Source organism: Sebastes fasciatus, chromosome 11 (assembly GCF_043250625.1).
Source record: "Sebastes fasciatus isolate fSebFas1 chromosome 11, fSebFas1.pri, whole genome shotgun sequence".
Classification (NCBI taxonomy): domain Eukaryota; kingdom Metazoa; phylum Chordata; class Actinopteri; order Perciformes; family Sebastidae; genus Sebastes; species Sebastes fasciatus.
Window position 1 is genome coordinate 19,909,839 of NC_133805.1, and position 18,663 is coordinate 19,928,501.

General features: G+C 41.3%; 1 protein-coding gene across 2 annotated transcripts in view; it reads left to right on the forward strand.

Annotated features, from left to right (window-relative positions):
• The first annotated feature begins 1,435 nt into the window (after positions 1-1,435).
• LOC141777284 (tensin-3-like) overlaps positions 1,436-18,663 on the forward strand; it is a 39,672-nt gene continuing 22,444 nt past the window's right edge. Inside the window, exons 1-12 of one of the 2 annotated variants that reach the window (XM_074651409.1) lie at positions 1,437-1,752; positions 9,854-10,021; positions 10,246-10,296; positions 10,512-10,634; positions 12,251-12,315; positions 13,343-13,426; positions 14,717-14,829; positions 15,298-15,358; positions 15,540-15,615; positions 15,702-15,831; positions 16,091-16,156; positions 17,293-17,394. In XM_074651409.1, coding sequence (XP_074507510.1) covers positions 9,872-10,021; positions 10,246-10,296; positions 10,512-10,634; positions 12,251-12,315; positions 13,343-13,426; positions 14,717-14,829; positions 15,298-15,358; positions 15,540-15,615; positions 15,702-15,831; positions 16,091-16,156; positions 17,293-17,394 — 1,021 coding nt within the window. In that variant the 5' untranslated portion in view covers positions 1,437-1,752; positions 9,854-9,871. Of the gene's footprint in view, positions 1,753-9,853; positions 10,022-10,245; positions 10,297-10,511; positions 10,635-12,250; positions 12,316-13,342; positions 13,427-14,716; positions 14,830-15,297; positions 15,359-15,539; positions 15,616-15,701; positions 15,832-16,090; positions 16,157-17,292; positions 17,395-18,663 lie in introns of both variants that reach the window. The other variant, XM_074651410.1, reaches the window with a different exon arrangement.

Sequence of the window (18,663 nt, forward strand, 5' to 3'; positions counted from 1 at the left end):
TCATGTCAAGGTGCCCTAAACTGACACAAATTAGACCAGATTTTCCCCAAGGTCTCCCGTCTGATATGATTTTTGCTTTTAGATGTTTTATTACAGAGTGTGTATGAAACCCATGACCAAAACAGTCTGTCATTGTTCTACTTATGGATGGAATAATAGTGAAAATAAATGATTCCCTTATTTAGAATACTCAGAATCACAGCACTGAAGCAAATAACAAAAGGGTGGGAAAAAACTAAACCCCCCAGATTTTGTGTAATTCAAGAAGTAAAAGTTATGGAAAAGAGAACTCACAAAATAAGGAATATGAAGGATGTTTTTGAGAAGAGATGGAATCTAACAGAAGGAAAAATATAGTTACATGGGTTAACACGCATGCACATATACATATGCTTGGAGGTGACCTGACGTGAAGGAGGATGCATGTGTGTGCCCATGTAAATGATATTACTATATATTTGCGCTCCTTCTCCCTCCCCCCCTTTTTATTTTCTATTAACTAATTTGTTGATTTAATTTATTAGTACTCTCGTATTTTTGTATTATTATTTTTATTTTTTTTGTTATGTGTTTTTGTTTTTGTTTTTTTTTTAAAAATTTTTTAACTCTATTCTTTCTTTTTAACATTGTCATTATTATTATTATTATTATTATTATTATTTATTTTCTTAATTTTATTTCAATTTTGAAAGTTGAGGTTTGGTTTTTTTCTAGTGCACTTAATGAGTTTGTCTATAAGCTCATCTACTTAAAAATGGGTTTATAAACTATTGCAATTACAAACTGTAAATTGCATTATTGAAAACAACCTTGAAAAAAAGGGAAAAAAGAAAGTATAAAAAAAGAAAAGAAATGATTCCCCTTTTTGCTGGGGGGTCCCTGGACCTCACTTTGAAAAAACAAAACAAAAAAAAACATCAATAACAAATAACAAAAATAACAAACTATTCTTATTACTATACTTGCTTATTAAATGTCTTATAATTGTATATTTTATGATATAATGTTTATTTATATTTATTTTTATGTTTATGACTTATTTTGTATATTGTATATTGGTAGAAATAAAAAAGAATTATTCCTATTTTATTCTAACGTTTTTATCTATTCTTTTGTTATTATACTGTTTGACTTGCACCAACAAAACCAAAGCAAATTCCTAGTGTATACCTCTTACACCTGGCAATAAACACCATTCTGATTCTGATTCTGATAGACCTTATTAGCTGCCTATATTTCAGTTACTCCACATACATGTGAGGGGTTGATGGGGGGGTCCTGTGGAGGAGGAGTGGGTGGAGGGCTGGAGGAAGTCTCCGTCTGCGTGTGAGGAGTGAGGGTGAGAACAAATGGAGACAGGCGGGGGAGGAGGAGGAGGAGGAGGAAGGGAGGAAGAGGGAGGGAACTATGGAGACAGCCCTAGCGGCGCAGTGGGAGGACTATCCCATGCCAGGACTTGTGGCCGGACTGGAGGAGAGGAAGTGTGCTGAAGGGGGCTGAGCAGCAGCAACAGCAGCAGATCAGGAACCGAGCAAAAGACTTCCATTTTATCAGAAAAAAGGCCGAGGAGGTCCAGAGAGTGCATTCCAGCAGAGCAAAATGAGCCTCTCAGTGCGCACTAAGCCTACAGTATGACTGAGCTGAGGGCTCTCTGATTCGGACTCTTTCTCTCTCTCTCTGCAGCTCTTGGTGACAAAGGAGGAAAAAAAAGAAAAGAAGAAGAATCAAAGTACTCGCTTTCAGTTTGAAAAGGTAAGTCTGAACTTTTCCTTTTTCCTTTTTCTAGCAGGGATTGTTTTTAAACTACTTAGAAAGCAGGATTAGACTTCCACACAATGCTACTCTTCTCTTTAGCTCTTTGCTCAGTCACATTTCATTGACTTTGCTTCTGTATTTAAAGTGCAAAATGCTCCCTCTGTATTTACTTTGGCTCCGAGTCCCACTAAAACCAGCAGTGTGTGTGTGTGTGTGTGTGTGTGTGAATGTGTGTTTGTGCTCCAGCAGCACTCTGAAGAAGGGACTCATTCAAGCTGACCTCCAGCACTGATCTTGTGATTTCTTTTTTTCAATGTGAAAGAGTCTTTGAATTGACCTCCCCCTAAAAGCTTGGCTTGAACTTCTTTGGGTCCCTTTTTTTAGCTTTAAATGTCTTCCTTTAATGAACTGTGTTTTTTTTTGCAATGGCTATAATTTGGGGTTCCTCGCTGTTGTGGGCTCTGGAGACCTTTTTCTAATGTGAACCATATGGGGCCCATTCTTGTGGAGGACTTGCACACCAGCAGTATAGAGCTCCAAAAGGACGTGACTGTTTTGGACTCCTCAGTCTGGTGGATAAAATGATGGAGACAAATCAGAACGAGATGAGGCTTCTTTTCTTTTGAGCTCCAGCTGCTGCGTGGTATTTGTGGCCCCAGGGCTATATCTCAGGCAGCCATTTGTTGATGACATGTACACGCTTCCTTACATCACAGCAAGCCTCTTCACCTGAATATCCCTCCCCTCCCTTTGCTTGGAAATCAGACACACACACCTGCATTTACACCCCTTCTTCTTCTTCAAGCGCAACATGCAGGTTTGTCCTGAACATTTTTGCAGGCTAAACTCTTTCAAGATTAGCTTTAATTACAGACCCAGCGAGACAGGAGAAACATTTTTTTTGAACTGGCAATTATAGCTTTTGTTGGCGGTTCTATTTTGAGGTCGTTTTAAAGAACAATATCTTGCCCCCCCACCCCCTCCTCAAGGCGAAAGAAATGTGACAGAAACCCAAAGTGTCAAGTGGTGGGTAATTACAAAGGGCTGGCAGGGCGACAGATGAATGGGCATCCTGATGGTGTGGTTTGGACAGGTGGGTTGGCACCAGGAGTTGGTGTTGTGTACTGTAAGCAGAACACTGTGTGATCTAACCCTGGGGAGGGAGGAACAGCGGGGACGGAGCGCCCCGGGGCATTTCACTTTGTCACAGCGGTGCCACGGCCACTTGGCTGGCATGTGTAAGCCATTAGACCTGGAGAAGGAAGGAGAATAGAGGCAATAAAGGGGGAAAGAAAAGGAGAGATGGAGGGAATGAGAGCGAGCGAGAGTGGGAATCCATTTTGGAACGCATTCCACTATGACCTTGGGATGGAAAGCGGTAATTAGGGAGTACTTTAGGAGCCTTAAGGGTGCACACATTTGCTCAAGGCGGTCGTTTTTTTTATTCCCCTTCAACATATCTCATGAAAATGTGGCACAAATACACGTTAGAGTTCCAGGGTTACTAAATAAACGTACAAAAAAACATCTTTTTTCTCTCATGGTTTTTGTTTATTTCAGTTCTTCAGCAGTGAATGGGTGTCAAAAGCCACAGCGTAAACACACACAGCCCCCTTGACAGGAAAAAGGCCAGAACAAACTGTGGCCTTGTCCCTCTCCGGGCCCTTCAAACCCAGCCTGTTATGTCACTGTGTGGACATGTTATCCCGCAGTATGAGGCGCGCGCTCGTGCCAATTGTGAATACAAGGCGGTTTGGAACAGCGATGGTATCAAGGTTATTAGATGTGAATGCTAAATACCAACTACAGCCAGAGGATAACATTCAAGAAGCAAAATCTGTTCTGGTTGTGCAACTCCTGTCATCTGATGGAGCGGTAAAACAGGCATGAATAGGGATTTTCATGTGCTGCAATCAAAGAAGGAATGAAGCTACATTTTATACAAAAAAAACAAAGACATTTCCATCCAGAAGTCCCCCCCGACCCCGCAGGCAGCCAGACTTCCTGAAGCATTTATGGCACTTTAGGTGTTGCTCAGGTTTGCAGACAAACAGCTCAGGAGATCATTAATCTGTCCAGAGTCTCCCATAGAGACTGTATGTGTAGCTGCCTTTTCCATACAGAGCCAGCTCCTTCATGCTGGGCTGGATGAGCTTTATCACCCCACTTTTTGAATTGGACCTCTAACCGTCGGTCTGTAGCAGAGAAAGTTAGTGTCGAGTTGGGGTTTGGTTGCTCTTTTTTTTCCTCTACTATTAGTGAGGAATATCAGTGCACCCATTTTTCATTTCAGACACATCATTTCAGTTTAATGGGCCTATAAAAAATATCACAAAAATGGAGGCCGTTGCCAATCATAAACTAGAAGCTGGAGCCAACAGAAGTTGATTTCAGAGTGTGAATAGGGGGGGAGGGGGGACGCCTTGATGGCTTTCATATGTGTGCAGGCGTGTTTGTGGATATTTTAGTATTCTTTAATTAACAACACTTTGCATCTCTTACTAATTTGCAACCTAGCCATTTAAATATGGATTAAGTAGATTGAAGTAGGGCTGTCCCGATTGCCATATTTTGGGCTTCGAAACTTCGGAGGGGAGAAATATTCGATGGTATTCGAAGCTTCGCGGAGCAGCGCGGAGTAGCAGGCTGACTTGTTTTTCTGTCTGTCCGACTCCATCTCCCCCGTTTCAGTGCCGCTGCTACACTACTGTACACACCAGCACTTCTACACACAACAAGATATCCATCTGAGAATAACTAATAATAATGAATGATGAATATGGATAATGTTGTGGGATTATTCCTTATTTCATGGGTTATTTTGTGATTTATACGTTATTATTACATACTTAATATATATATATAACATTTGAAAAAAAAAGAAAAGAAAAACGAAGCTTTCGAATCGTGATTTGGAGGTGGAATACCATTTGGGTCAGTCCTAGATTTAAGTTTAAATCTTGTAAAACTAGACTTAAGTTTGGTTGTTGCAGCTTCTCTAATATAAGGATGGAAATAGGGCTGCAACTAATGACTATTTTCATTGTCGAGTAATCTGTCGATTCTTTTCTTGATGAATTGATTAGTTGTTATAGTTATAATGCTATAAAACGTTGATGTGTTCCCCAAAGCCCAAGATGACGTCCTCAAATGTCTTGTTTTCTCAAAGATATTCAGTTTACTGTCATAGAGGAGAAAAGAAACCAGAAAATATTCACATTTAAGAAGCTGGAATCAGAGATTTTTGATTTTTGTTTTTCTTTCAAAAATTACTCAAACCAATTAATCGATTACCAAAAATGGTTGGTGATTTAATTTAATGGTTGACAACTAATTGATTCATTGTTGCAGCTCTACTTGTTGGCTTTGAGACATTTGGTGGGCGTTGATAGAAACTTGTGATGAGAATTTGTCATTATTTTTGACATTTTACAAACTAAACATTGAATCAAAAAAAGCATTGATACATTGATTGATAACAAAATAAAAGTTGCAGCCCAAATGTCAATAATTTAATTTTAACTTCTTTCTTCCATGGTCATTGTGTTGATATCCCCATCTCATCACTATCTTTAAAAGTATATGCTTCTTCCTTTACCTTAAACTTTTTTTCTTTCCCACATTTAACCAATACTCTGTATGCTGTATTCCCTCCTCCACTGGTTTGTAGAAATATGTAAAAGCAATCTGCAGGATGATGGCCACACTGAGATCGCTAATGGAAAATACAGTCGGGGCCAAGAGATATGTAGCAACCAGCTTAATCACACAAACAAACTTTTTGAGCGACCGGATTCGGTTGCTGTGGCTCAACCCTAGGCTCGGCTCGGGAGAGTCTTTTATTATTTGTGACAGACAAGCATGCAGAGTTTTTGCCAACTGTTGTCGCCACAGTGGACTCAGAAATGAAAACAACTGATGAGGTCACTGTTCACATGACGAGGCCGTGATTTAACCCTTAGGGTCTGACTGACTGATGTCTGGCTTTTGAGACAGTTCATGTCCTATTACATGATGCTGTCGTCGTTCATCTCGTGGTCCACCTGCTCCTACTGAATGGAAGATTCCATGTACGGTGTGGACCAGGTGAGGGTGCGGCTCCTGAAATAGAAACAGCTCTTTAATATGCCTTTCTACTCTGCATTTCTTTTATGCATACATGGAATGTTTGATTAATTTATTTCCAGCGTTGCTCCGGGTAATTGAAAGAGAGGCATTTTGGAGCCGGTCCCGAGTGATGGTCATGCATGTGTGAACGTGGCTGACAGCATGCACGCAGCCCAGTCAAGCTCTTACCTGCAGGGGTTGGAGCTGGGGGAGCCAGACACACCCTAATCCCCCAACATCCTGACCTCAGTAAACCTGTTGCAGCTTGTTCACAGTAGACCTGGCAACCCGTTTTTTCTCCAATCTCCCGGCCTGCCCCGCTCCCTCTACCAGCCTCGCTCTCCCAGTGCCATGGGTGGGCTCGGGATTTGAGTTCCTTGGCACTGCTTATTCTGCCTTTGTGAGCTAATGCTGCGCCTCAAACCAGGAACAAAAGCAGTCAGTGCAAATTAAAGACCAATTATCTTTAGTGCGTGCTAGGGCAAGTCGCTCATGTTCGCTTGAATGACGAGTGGGAGAAGTGCGAGGTCTAGGAGGAAAAGGATGCTGGTTACTGCACTGTCTCGCATGAATGCTCCCTGAGAAATTAATAAATTGATATTTAGGAAATTATGATTTATTTTATAATGTCATATCAGCTACTTTTGTGCATTTTTATGGGTTTTATTTGAATTGGTTGAAACCTTTATTTCTCTTGGTTTAGGTACTTTGAAATGACCCATGTTATCAGTGATTTAGTTTGACTTTTTAAGCTCTCTTTCCGAGAGTTAGATGAGAAGATTGATAACACTGTCATGTCTGTCCATTAAATATGAAGCTACCGCAAGCAGCCGCTTACCTTAATTTAGCATAAAGACTGGAAATCGAAGGCCCAAGGAAGAGCGCTGGGCTTTGAAGCAAATTTTACGTAGTGGCCAAACGGTGGAATTACAACTTCTGTGTCCGTCATGTGATGCCATTGGGCCCAAAAATACTTTTTCCCATCAGACTTACATTGGGAAACGCCTGTAAATCAGCGGATCATTTATTTTTTTAGGTAAATCAAACCAGTATGAACACTTGAATGGCCCTGATTTAAATCCCAAAGTTGTAAAATGCACTAATAGCCGAATCCAGAGTTACTTCCCTTCCTCTGTTCATGTGAATGAGCCCCAGACCGAGGCTGGACCGCGGGCTGGGAGGTGGAGTTAAAGGAAACGCTACTACGCCTGCTCTATGGGCCCAATGGATGCGGCAGATCGTGGGAAGATCGGGGTACTTTTATACTCGGAAGTCAAGCTTTTTTTTGCTTCATTCGCCACTGAGCAACTCTCATAGGAATGAACAGGAGCCCCGCCTCCAATGCTGTATCCAGTTCTCTTTATACATCCATGACTACAGCACGTCCAAAAAGGAAAGTGTGAAAAAGCACATGTTGTGGTTTTAGGGAGTGGTTATATGTCTATTTTTTTTGCGTACGCAAGTAAGTTGGAAGTTACTGCGCTCAGCTAAGAAAGAATCCAAAACATAACTCCCTGTGTCGTTTTTTACACTTTGGTTTTGTACGTATGAAATGTGTGAGATATTGTAGGCAGATTTTGACCCTGTTCACACCTGGCATTGGAATACGTCTCCAGTGACCACTTGTGATCGTCTGAACAGGGCCTTTGTTAATAATATGGACAGAGCCAGGCTAGCTGTTTGCAGTCAGTCGTGTCTAGAAGGTAACCCGCAAATTGCAAAAACTTGCAAAAACTCTCACGAGTCTCCCTGCTCGACGACCTATCCATTCAACCATTCAAGGTCAACACCTAACCCTGACCATCTCGCGAGAGTTTCGCGATTTGCACGTTACCTTCTTGGACACAACCTTTCCAGTCTTTATGCTAAAATAACGTAACGTTAACTTTGCCGCACATACATGAGGATGATATACATTTGTAATCCAACTCTCAGCAAAGAAAGCGAATAAGCGTATTTCCCAAAATGTAAAACTTTAATGTTAAAATTCCTTTAAAACAGATCTTCACACACCAAATTAATTAAGTAAAATTTTTTCACATTCCTGGAGGTTAAGTGTTAGTTAGATATCCTTCCCATCTCTAGTTGGCACAGTACTTTGACACTTTCAAAACATCACTAAGCCTTCTTCCCATGCCCCTGCCCTGGAGAGACACAGAGCCTAAGTACTGGCCGACCTGTTCATTAATTTCCCATTAGTCAACAGTTTTTCCCTCAGAGTCTCAGGGGAAATAGACTAACCCCACCATTAGTAACAATCCCCGAGGACCTCTTTCCCCCCCGCTCCCACCACCTCCACCAACACACACACACTCAATAAACACCCAGCCCCGTTTCCCCGAGTGATGACCTCTTCATACACATGGCCTCTTTCATTCCGCTCTGAGGGTTGGTTTAAGCCGCGGCTACACTGTCCGGGTTTATGGCTCCCTCTCTGGCCCCCTTCAAAGTGTCGAGCTGTAGCCTGCAGTCATTGCAGACTTAATTGACGGACGCATTCCTGACTGTGGATCGTTTAATCACAACAAACAATTGGAGTCATTCAAGAAGAATGATGATGATCTTTGGCAGCTTTAGGAATGTGTTTCTGTTTGTGTGAAATCTGAAACCTTTATCAAGCTCTACTTATCAGTTATCTCTTATAAATGCTACGCACAAGTATAGATCAGTTATTGTTTTTTAAGTTATCGACATACAGCCTAATTCAACTCTCTCAAAAAGTAGGATTTGGTTTGGTTTGCTTTATTAGCAATTTTTAAAATACAATAATGAGTACAGATAAAAAGAAAAAAGTAAAAGTAGAGTAAAAAATGTAGTATATAAAATAAAAATGACAATAGAAATAAAAATAGGAACTATACAAGAGCCTTTAAACTCAAAACTACAAGGCGAGCAGTACACATACAGTACCCACAGTGATGAACTTCAACTAATAGTGTAGTACTGTCTTAAAGCTTCAGTAGGCAACACGTTTTTGGCATCATTGGGCAAAAATTCCATAATAACCTTTCAGCATATTGTAAGTCAAGTGATCTGAGAGATAGAGAGATTTCTTAAAGCCTGAAAACAGAGCCATGAGGAGGTGCAGAAGTCTAGTTTCTCAGAACACTTGAATTACAATATGCTGAAAGGTTATTATAGAGTAACACATTCTGCCTACTGCAGGTTTAATTCTCTAGATCCTAAAATGACAACTTTAAATTGCTTGTTGTGTCCGACCAAAAACCTGAATTTATCAATTTGACAATCATAAAAACAGAGAGAAGCAACAAATCCTCACAATTTATAAGCTGGAAACAGCAACAAACATATTTGAGGTGTTAGTTTGTTTAATTTATTGATTAATCAACTAGTAATAGTAACAGTGTTAGCACTAGTGATGGCTGCAGCAGCAACACTTTGCTTTTCTCCGGCTGACAACCAGCACAGAGCGTACAGAGATGACTAGATAAGAGAATAAGGGATGAGTCTGTGGATGTGTGGGGTGAGATGGGCTCTCTCCAGACCACCACTGCAGGAAGTGCACGGCCATGAGGTCACAGGGACATGCCATCACTCAGGGATTTACAGCAACTGGTTCTAACCGGAATTGTTTGAACGTTTTTTTTGTCTTTGTCACTGACATTGGGTGCTAGATTGCTGGCATTCAATCTTTTGATGCCACTGCACTGTATCTCCTTTTGCAGTAGAGATAAGCGGCACTCATCTCTCACAGATGTTAAAAAGCCCTTCATATAATGTTTCCTTTCAGCCAGTACAGTGTTTGTGACTCACAATGTCGGCCGTTTCTGTGCAAACAAGACACCCTCTGTCACACAATCTGGAATTGAGGTCAGACTCTAAAGATATCCGTGGCAAACTTGGACACAATGACTAAAGCTGAGGACTTTGACCACCAAATATTGACTTATGAGCAAAGTCACCTGCTCTAAAATGGTGTGAGGTTATTGAAGCGCCCGTCTGAGCCACCTGTGTCTCTGCTTTTCAACAGGAAGTCCCAAGATTCAGGATGGAGGAGGGATACGAACTCGACCTGACGTACATCACAGAGCGCATCATCGCCGTGTCCTTCCCCCGGGGGTGCACGGAGGAGATCTACTCTCACAACTTGAAGGATGTCACGCGGATGCTCAAGTCCAAGCACGCGGATAATTACCTGGTCAGTGCTCGCCGTCCGCTGCTGCTCGCTGTCTCACCTTGAAATGTGTCAAAGAGCAAACAGTATTGATGTCAGGGCTGATGGGCTTTCATGGGATATTGACCTGAGAGTATTGATCTCAGAGTGCATAGTGCATCTTTCACTCATTTTTAGGGTTAAAGCAGGATGCAATAATCTCAGAGACAACATTTGAAGTCATTGGCTTTGTTGTATGTTCTCTTTAGATTATCAACCTGTCGGAGAAAAGACATGATCTCACTAAAATGAACCCTAAGGTACGTTTATGTGACATTGTGTCATCTACATAAATTAAAATCCTAGCAGGATGAGTATATCAATGTTTAGAAAAAACTATTCATTTCAATGGCAAAAATAGATCTTCTGTTCATCCTCATTGATCAGCTCTGTCTAACCAGCTACAGTAAACAGCATGATATTGATTGGTATAGAGCGCTGCTGTGTGTGTTTACAGTGAGTGATGTGCTTTCAGACTCTAGATACGGGCTGGCCGGACATGCACGCTCCACCTCTGGATAAGATCTGTACCATCTGTAAGGCCATGGAGAGCTGGCTCAATGCTGACCCCCTTCATGTGGTGGTTATACACTGCAGGGTGAGCATCGAATCATTTAGCAATTTCTACAGACTACATTGTAATTATTGTGTCATTACACATTTCTGAAGTGTTTTTTTTTTGTTAAAACCCCTGAAAACGAAATAAGTATTTTAAGTATTTCTCATGAGATAATATTCTGATTAAAATTGCTAAATCCTGGTTGGTGGATGTAAATATGTGTCTGCCTTTTTTCTAAATTAGCCATGTCCACTTCACAGATACAGAGATGCAGATTTGTGTCATGTGAAATAATAATAAGGTGTGGACTCGAGTCACATGACTTGGACTCGAGTCACAAATTTGATGATTTTAGACTGGACTTGACAAAATCAAAAAAGACTTGCAACTCAACTTGGACTTTAGCAGCAATGATTTATGACTTCTCTTGGACTTGAGCCTTTTGAATTGAAAATACTTGATACCTTCCCCCAAGCCCAAAGATTAAAAAAAATATGTTTTTTAAAATGTGTGCCACGAATCAATTAATTTCCCTCCATTTCCTGAATCAGCTATCGTTAACGCTGTTCATTCCCAGCAAATCGACACATAAACCTGCAGTAGGCAGAATGTTTTTGACATCATTTGGGCAAAAATTCCATAATAAACTTTCAGCATATTGTAATTCAAGTGTTCTGAGGGAAAACTAGACGTGTGCACCTCCTCATGGCTCTGTTTTTAGGATTTAAAAAATATAGCCCGTGACGGGGGACTTTGGCCAATCACAGGTCATTTCAGAGAGAGAGCGTTCCTATTGGCTGTGCTCCGGCTGTGCTCCGGCTGGTGGGCGGTGCTTGGTATTTCCTCAATTTATCTCAACATGGCTGCCAGGTCAAACTTTCTCATTTTACAGCTAAACAGTACACTACAAGATGTTTCTGAAAAGATTTAATGTGAGAAATAGGCATTACAGTAACAGAATATTGATTCATATTTGATCAGTGCTGCCTAGTTTGACCGTTTGATCAGAGTTTGTGAGTGATTGACAGCTGCTCAGAGACGGTAGGCTCCAGCTCAGCTCTGATTGGTTGTTTTCCTCCGGTCTGTGAAATCTGGCAGATGCCATTAGGAGCACGGGAGGACACAGAGGCACAGATTTTTTCAGATTACCTGTCTCGTGCACTACTGTCAGGATATAGTGTCCGTTTTATAGAAATATATTTGTTTTAATCAAATTTGCTCCAATTCCACCCACTGCAGCTGTAACTCCCCAGATCCACTCGACCATGAAGAACTAATGTTACGTTATTAAGCGCCAGTTGGAGAAAATGATACCAAAGATGATTTTGTTCATGTACAACAACTACACAGGGGTCTACGAAACGTGAATTGTAGTATGCAGAACGTGCGGGTTGAAATTTACAGTCGGAGACGCAGAAGAGCGCATTATGAAATGTTTAGGACTTGAAACTCAAAATTTAGGACTTGGGACTTGAGTGCAAAGACTTGAGACTTACTTTTGACTTAAAAAACGATGACCTGTTCCCACCTTTGAAAATATCCCAAAATGTTCTAACATTGGCAGAAAATAGTGTGTTTATGTAGGACCCCCTTTAAAGCTGAGTAAAGTGCTGTGTGTGCAGTGAATCACCTCCTGGCCTCTCTTGTTTCTTCAGGGCGGCAAGGGTCGAATCGGTGTCGTCATTTCATCCTTTGTGCATTTCACCGACGTGTCAGCCAGGTAACTCCTACTATGTGTAAAAATTTTCTTGTTAGGTTACTATAAATGTCCTTGTACTCAGGATTTATCATAATATCACTCACTGTTTTTGGCAGCGAATAATGTCAACAACAAGCCACAACGGGTCATGTAAAGTCATTCTGTAGACCACGAGAAATGTCAGTGCCTGACCACGGCTGATTTATTTACCTGCTACAATTGAGTGTCAAGCTGATTCAGAGAGTGAGTCAAAGTAAAGTTCAAATTCAAAGGAAAACCACACAATTTAAGCCATGAATCACCTCGTATTGAATTGCATGAATCAACTTGGAAACATGTGAGTTACCGTAATAGCTTCTGGCCACAGTGTCAGTTTCTTGAAATCTATTCATCGGGAAGAAAACTGATTCTAATTTTCTAACCAATGTCATTGTCCAAAGAGCCCTAAAGTAAAGAAACGCAGTAAACATTAGGAGAGACCACCTGGTGTTATGCTCCTATGTAGATCCTTTCTGCACACCGCAGTCAGTGTGGCATGAGCACACATCCTCGGCCTTCGATTTAGCTTCCCTTAGTATCCCGCTAAGGAAGACCGGGCGAATGTGAAAGACAGAGGGCAAAAAGAGGTAGAGGAAGAGATAGGAAAACAATGAGGCAGATTTACAATGGAATAGATTCAGAGGGGGGGAGCAGAAGGCCGACGAGAGAGAAACAGAGCAGTGGTGAAAAGGCTCCAGCGCCTGTTGGTTTTAGGTCTGTCTGAATAGCAGAGCTGTGCACACACTCTGTCCTCCTCTCCCCCTCCATGTTTACTTAATGCTGCCATTCTCTTCCTCTCTGCTGGAATCCCCTGTCTCTCCGCTAACTTTCCCTCTTGGCCATTATGCATGTGTATGCATGTGTGTGTGTGTGTGTGTGTGTGTGTGTGTGTGTTGTCCTAATTTAAGTTAGGGTTAACACCATTTAATTATAGAGCAACAGAGTGTAATCTCTCTCTGGAGTCATAATTGCCTAAAGTGTTTAATGCACCTCACTGTCTCCCTCAAAGTGCTGATCAGGCGTTGGACCGCTTTGCCATGAGGAAATACTACGATGATAAGGTCTCAGCTCTGATGACACCTTCGCAGAAACGGTAAGACCCAAAATTTGAACAACGCCCTTTGAATAGCAACATGTGTCTATGCGTGTGTTGTTTGAGTTGTGCTTTGTTGACCCACATCCAAACACATTGATGTCCCACCTGATTCAATACAAAACTTTGCATGATCCTGGTGCTGTTTGTCTATTGTGGATCATTGTAATGTGAATTGGACACCATGGTGACTCCTAACCCCATGTATCACTGAATCATCATCGCTCCAATTTGTTTTGTTCCAGTTCCCCAGTTATGTGAGGTAAACATGGCGTGATGAGACCATATTAGTATGGCTGGGTATTCCAGTGCAGAGTTGATACCTGAGTTTTGGTACCAAAATCAAGATAATGCTTTTTGCATTACTTTGCTATGAGGAATATGAACTTGTTTTTCTGCAAAACACTTTTTGTTCATTTAACAAAAGAAGCCAAACTTCTCAAATGTTAAATGTTGTCTTAGAGGAATAGTTTGACATTTTGGGAAATAAGCTTATTCGCTTTCATGCTGCGAGCCAGATGAGAAGCTCAATACCACTCTCATTAGTAGGGCTGTGTATTGGCAAGAATCTGGCGATACGATACGTATCATGATACAGGGGTTACGATTCAATATATTGCGATACTGTTAGAAAGGCGATATATTGTAATAGTTTGAATCTATTTTTAGGGAAAAGAACACACTATCATCTGCATAAAATCTGAGTAAAAAAAGTTTGCTTATATTCAACACAAAGAGTGGTATCGATCTTTTCACCGAACTCTATAGTGAATAGGAATATTTTCCAAAATGTTGAATTATCGTTAAGTCTGAGAAAGTAACCCTGATGATGTCATAGTGATGTCACCAGGGTCATCTCAGTTTGGGCTTGTAGATTACAGTTTTTTAATTTTTATGAAAAGCCTGAGTAACAAACTAGAAGCTTTAGCATGAAAGAAGTGGACATTTGCCAGGCAGGGAGGGTCTAACGAAAATACGTCATCAATCAAATTGCATTATGGGAAGTGAAGGATCCAGCGTCTGTGGAGCTTGACCCATACTAGGGATTAAAAGCCTGTATATCTCGGCCTGTGCTGCACTAGTTATGAACTGTATTTTTGCTTTGGAGTTTAACACAAGCAGACTCAAATTTGCTAAATTGTGGTCGTTAAATATCCGATTAAAAAAAAGTAAACAAGTGACACATTTTGGACTGGGCTAAAAAACATACCTTTGGATACCCTCGAATGTTTGGCATGTTTTTGGTCCTGTGTATTTATATTAACATCCACCTCTGTGCTTTCCTGTCAGGTATGTTTGGATCCTCAACAGTCTTCTAAGTGGCTCCATGAAGATCAACGCCTCGCCCTTGTTCCTGCACTGCGTCATCCTTCACGGCATCCCAAACTTCGACGCCACTGGAGGTTAAAACTCATATTGTTTACCACTATACACAGCTGCTGCAGCTCCCAATGAAAACACAGTCGCTGCCACCACGACAGCATAAAAGAGCCCAGACACGACCACATCAGAGTCGGCGCAGTAAACAAGATGGAGACTTATCTGTGCTTTATATCTTTCTCTTTTTCCAACATGCACAGACAGATAGAGACACTAACATAAACAGAGCTGGAGAGAAGAACCTCTTTATGGGTTCCCAGGGAATTCACAGCCATGTTTGCATGTAAATTGCTGTTTTTCCTAATTTCACCGACAACAACAGAGGTCTTCGTCACATTGTGGTGCTGAAATCCCTTTCTCACAACAACAGATTATCACACTTGCTGTGAACAAAACAATCTGAGAAGCTACTCATGAATATCTGACCTAACAGGCATCTTAAGGTGCTATCAATGCACTTGTAACTATTATTTATCTTTGTTTCTTTTCAGTCTGTCGTCCGTACATCAAGGTTTACCAGGGAATGCAAACAGTGTATTCATCTGGAATCTAGTAAGTAGCTTTCACATGTGGTACAGTCATTTGTTTACTTCAAAGAATAGTGGAATACATCAAAGAAATCTTCTGTTTTACTCACTTTAATGCTGATTTGAATGCCGCTTTCTGTAAATATCTGCGATTGCTTCCAAACTGTGGCTCACTTTGACTCACTTCGCTGTTGTTTTTGTTCCAGTCACATTGGTCCAGGCCACAGAGACCGAGTATGCATCACCCTGGAGCCTGCCCAGCTTCTAAAGGGAGACATCATGGTATGAAAATAATAGAAAACAAGATGCCTGACAGAGTTTATGACATCAGTATTGATTGTAGCAATCACAATTTCTTTTTTTCTCAGATTAAATGCTATCACAAGAGTGACGTAACTTCGGAACGTGAAGTCATTTTCCGGCTGCAGTTCCACACGGGAGCAGTGCAGGGCTACAACCTGATGTTTGAGAAAGAGGACATGGAGACTGCCAACAAAGGTATAAAAAAAACAACAACCCTGAGAGCAGGTCTCAACGTGCTGCCGCTAGTTTTTACGACTCCTCCTGCTGCTCCACGCAGCATCTGCAGGGCTCAGTCTGGACTTAATTTAGACTGTTGGCACTTTGAGACCAATAATCTTGTTTTCCCAAACATGTTACGTGTAGCCTACTGACTGAGAGAATCCTTTTCCCAGACATTCATCCTTCCTCTCCTGAATGGCCGCACTAATGGCATTCCTGTGTGCTTACATTCCAGATCCCAGATTTGCAGATTATGGTAAAGTGGAGCTGGTGTTCTCAGAGGGACCGGAGAAGATCCCAGGTAGATTCATAACTCTTACTCTAGTTGGAAAAGCAGACACAGAGCTTTCTCCATTTTTCCCTTCCTTCATGTTGTCCCGTGCTCCGTACCTCCCCCTCTGCCCCCTGGTGAGAGGGGATGAGGAATGCTGCGGAGGGGAAATGTAGTGTGAAGTGTGTGCTGACAGAGAGGTAAAGAAGCACAGCATGTGCTGCCCCAGAGCCCCGCAGGAGTAAAACTTATGTTGTGTGGGTCTGTGTGTGTGCAGCATGTGTTGTGCATACTCTGTTTGCTCGAGTGTTTATCATAGGGCTGCCCACTCTCATGACTTATTTCTAAGGAACTTATGAGCACATCTCTGGTAAACACAAGATTTAAAGTGGTGCTTTTCTGTGATTCTTTGTGGAGAAACTCAGTTTTACAGATCTGTCGATTGAATCAAGTCTTTTTTCCAGTCTTTATGCTAAGCTCAGCTACCTGTCTGCTGGCTGTAGCCTCATACTTGGCATACTGACATGTGAATGGTATTGAACTTCTCTGCAAGAAAGCAAATAAGAGTATTTCCCAAAATATTAAACGATTCCTTTCGGGCTTATGTATGCATTAACAGATTTGTCTACACATTTACAAATCTCAATACACTTGCAAATGTTAAAACAGATTTGGATTTTTTTTTTTACACATTTACAAATGAGATTACACACACACGGATTCTGAATACACATTTGCAGATCTCTGTACGCATTTAGAGATTATTTTTTCACATTTACAAATCTGATTATGCACACAAGGATTGAAACACAGTTACGCAGCTCTCCACACACATTTGCAAATAGACCTGCTAAAATAATGGCCCCATAGAAATATTTTATTTATTATTTTTTGTGTTTAAGTAGTAAGATTTGTCGATTATTTAATATCTTCAGGAATGGGTGATATGAAGTCAACATGTATGATCGCACAGCACCAAAGTGATACAATTCCACTGAAAGTTTATGATATCAAACTATTGCCTAACCCTAAATATAGTATGTACACAAAATCCTTTTTTCCATGACAGACAATGATGAATAGTATTTTATGCTTCTTTCTGTGTTGTGAAGAAAAAAACAAACACCTAGATACAGTATCAACAATGTTGTTATTTTTGGGTCCAGGTGCCGACAGGTGGCAAAACGGGGCAGATGTTATTGTGGACTACAACACAGCAGATCCTCTAATCCGCTGGGACTCCTACCAGAACATCTGTGATGGTGAAGGTACAGTTACAATGCTGCATTAGTCACTACATGACTCACAAGGCTTTATAACAAAATGTCAGTGGCTGTTTTATGAATGGAAGAAGTATGCATAGGGTGTTATTTAGACATTAAATGGAGTTTCCCCCTCCCTTGCTGTTACGTTTCCAGCATTCAGTGTGTTTCACAAACACACACACACACGCTCTCTTTTCCTCTCAGTGAATTAACACAGCGTGACAGGTCCTCTGCTCCATGTTGCTGAGGGGCTGCAGTGTGATTGCATTAACATGCACACTCAGTCACCACTAACTTGGTTTATGTTGCAAGTAATGGGAGTTATTGCTCATGAGTGGGACTTAAAACCCAGGCAGGCCCTGTGGAGACTTTTATTATGGCGAGGAAAGGACAGGAAGCTGAAAAGTACCTCTAGGTTGCAGTATGTTTGGCACGACGAGCCGTGTTGCTCCTGTGTGAAGGATAGGGAGGAGTGTTGTTGTATGTAGGGAATGCTGGCTTCAGAGGAGGAGCAATTAGTTCTCAAGAGTTTTCTATTTTGTTGGTTCATCAAATGAATAGGCATGCTTTAACCATCCCACACACACACACATATACACACTCTCACTAGCACAGACACACACACACATAGACTCACACTCAGAGCCACCCTGTCGGGGCGTCCCGTCCCAGCTGCGGTTGTTGCTCGCCACTCAACCACAGGATTCACAACAACCTCCCAGAATAGAGCGACGCGGTGGTAGCATTAAAACACAGATCCACCCTTTCCCAGTATTCATTGACTGTTTTTATAAGCGAAGTTCAGCTTGATGAAAATGAGCTGCCTTTTTTATATTTTCATTTAAAATACCCCAACACGTCCATATATCATTTTATGCGCACACACTCTGGGATTGCAATGGAAAGACTCAAATTTAAGAATTCATCAAAGCAAAGCAGAGGCATTAACAAAGGAGCATTTTTTTTTTTCTTTTCCCTTGATTCCAAAGCATTCATGTGGGATATTTACAGCCTCGTTTTCTCGTGTAAACACTACATCTGAGACGGGAGACTGGGAGCTTTGTTGGAATTCTGCATCTACTTACCAGCAGTCTTCTGGCGGGCCCAGTTTGACTCTGAGAGGCTGTCACTCAGGAGGAGGAAGTCTAAAAATCATTTGCCACTATAGTGCTAAGGTTGTGAAAAGAAAACCTCATTTACTTCAATGGCTTTTGGTCAATCACCGGTGAGAGTGTGTGCTTTTCCCCACGTGTGAATGAAGAGCTGGATTTT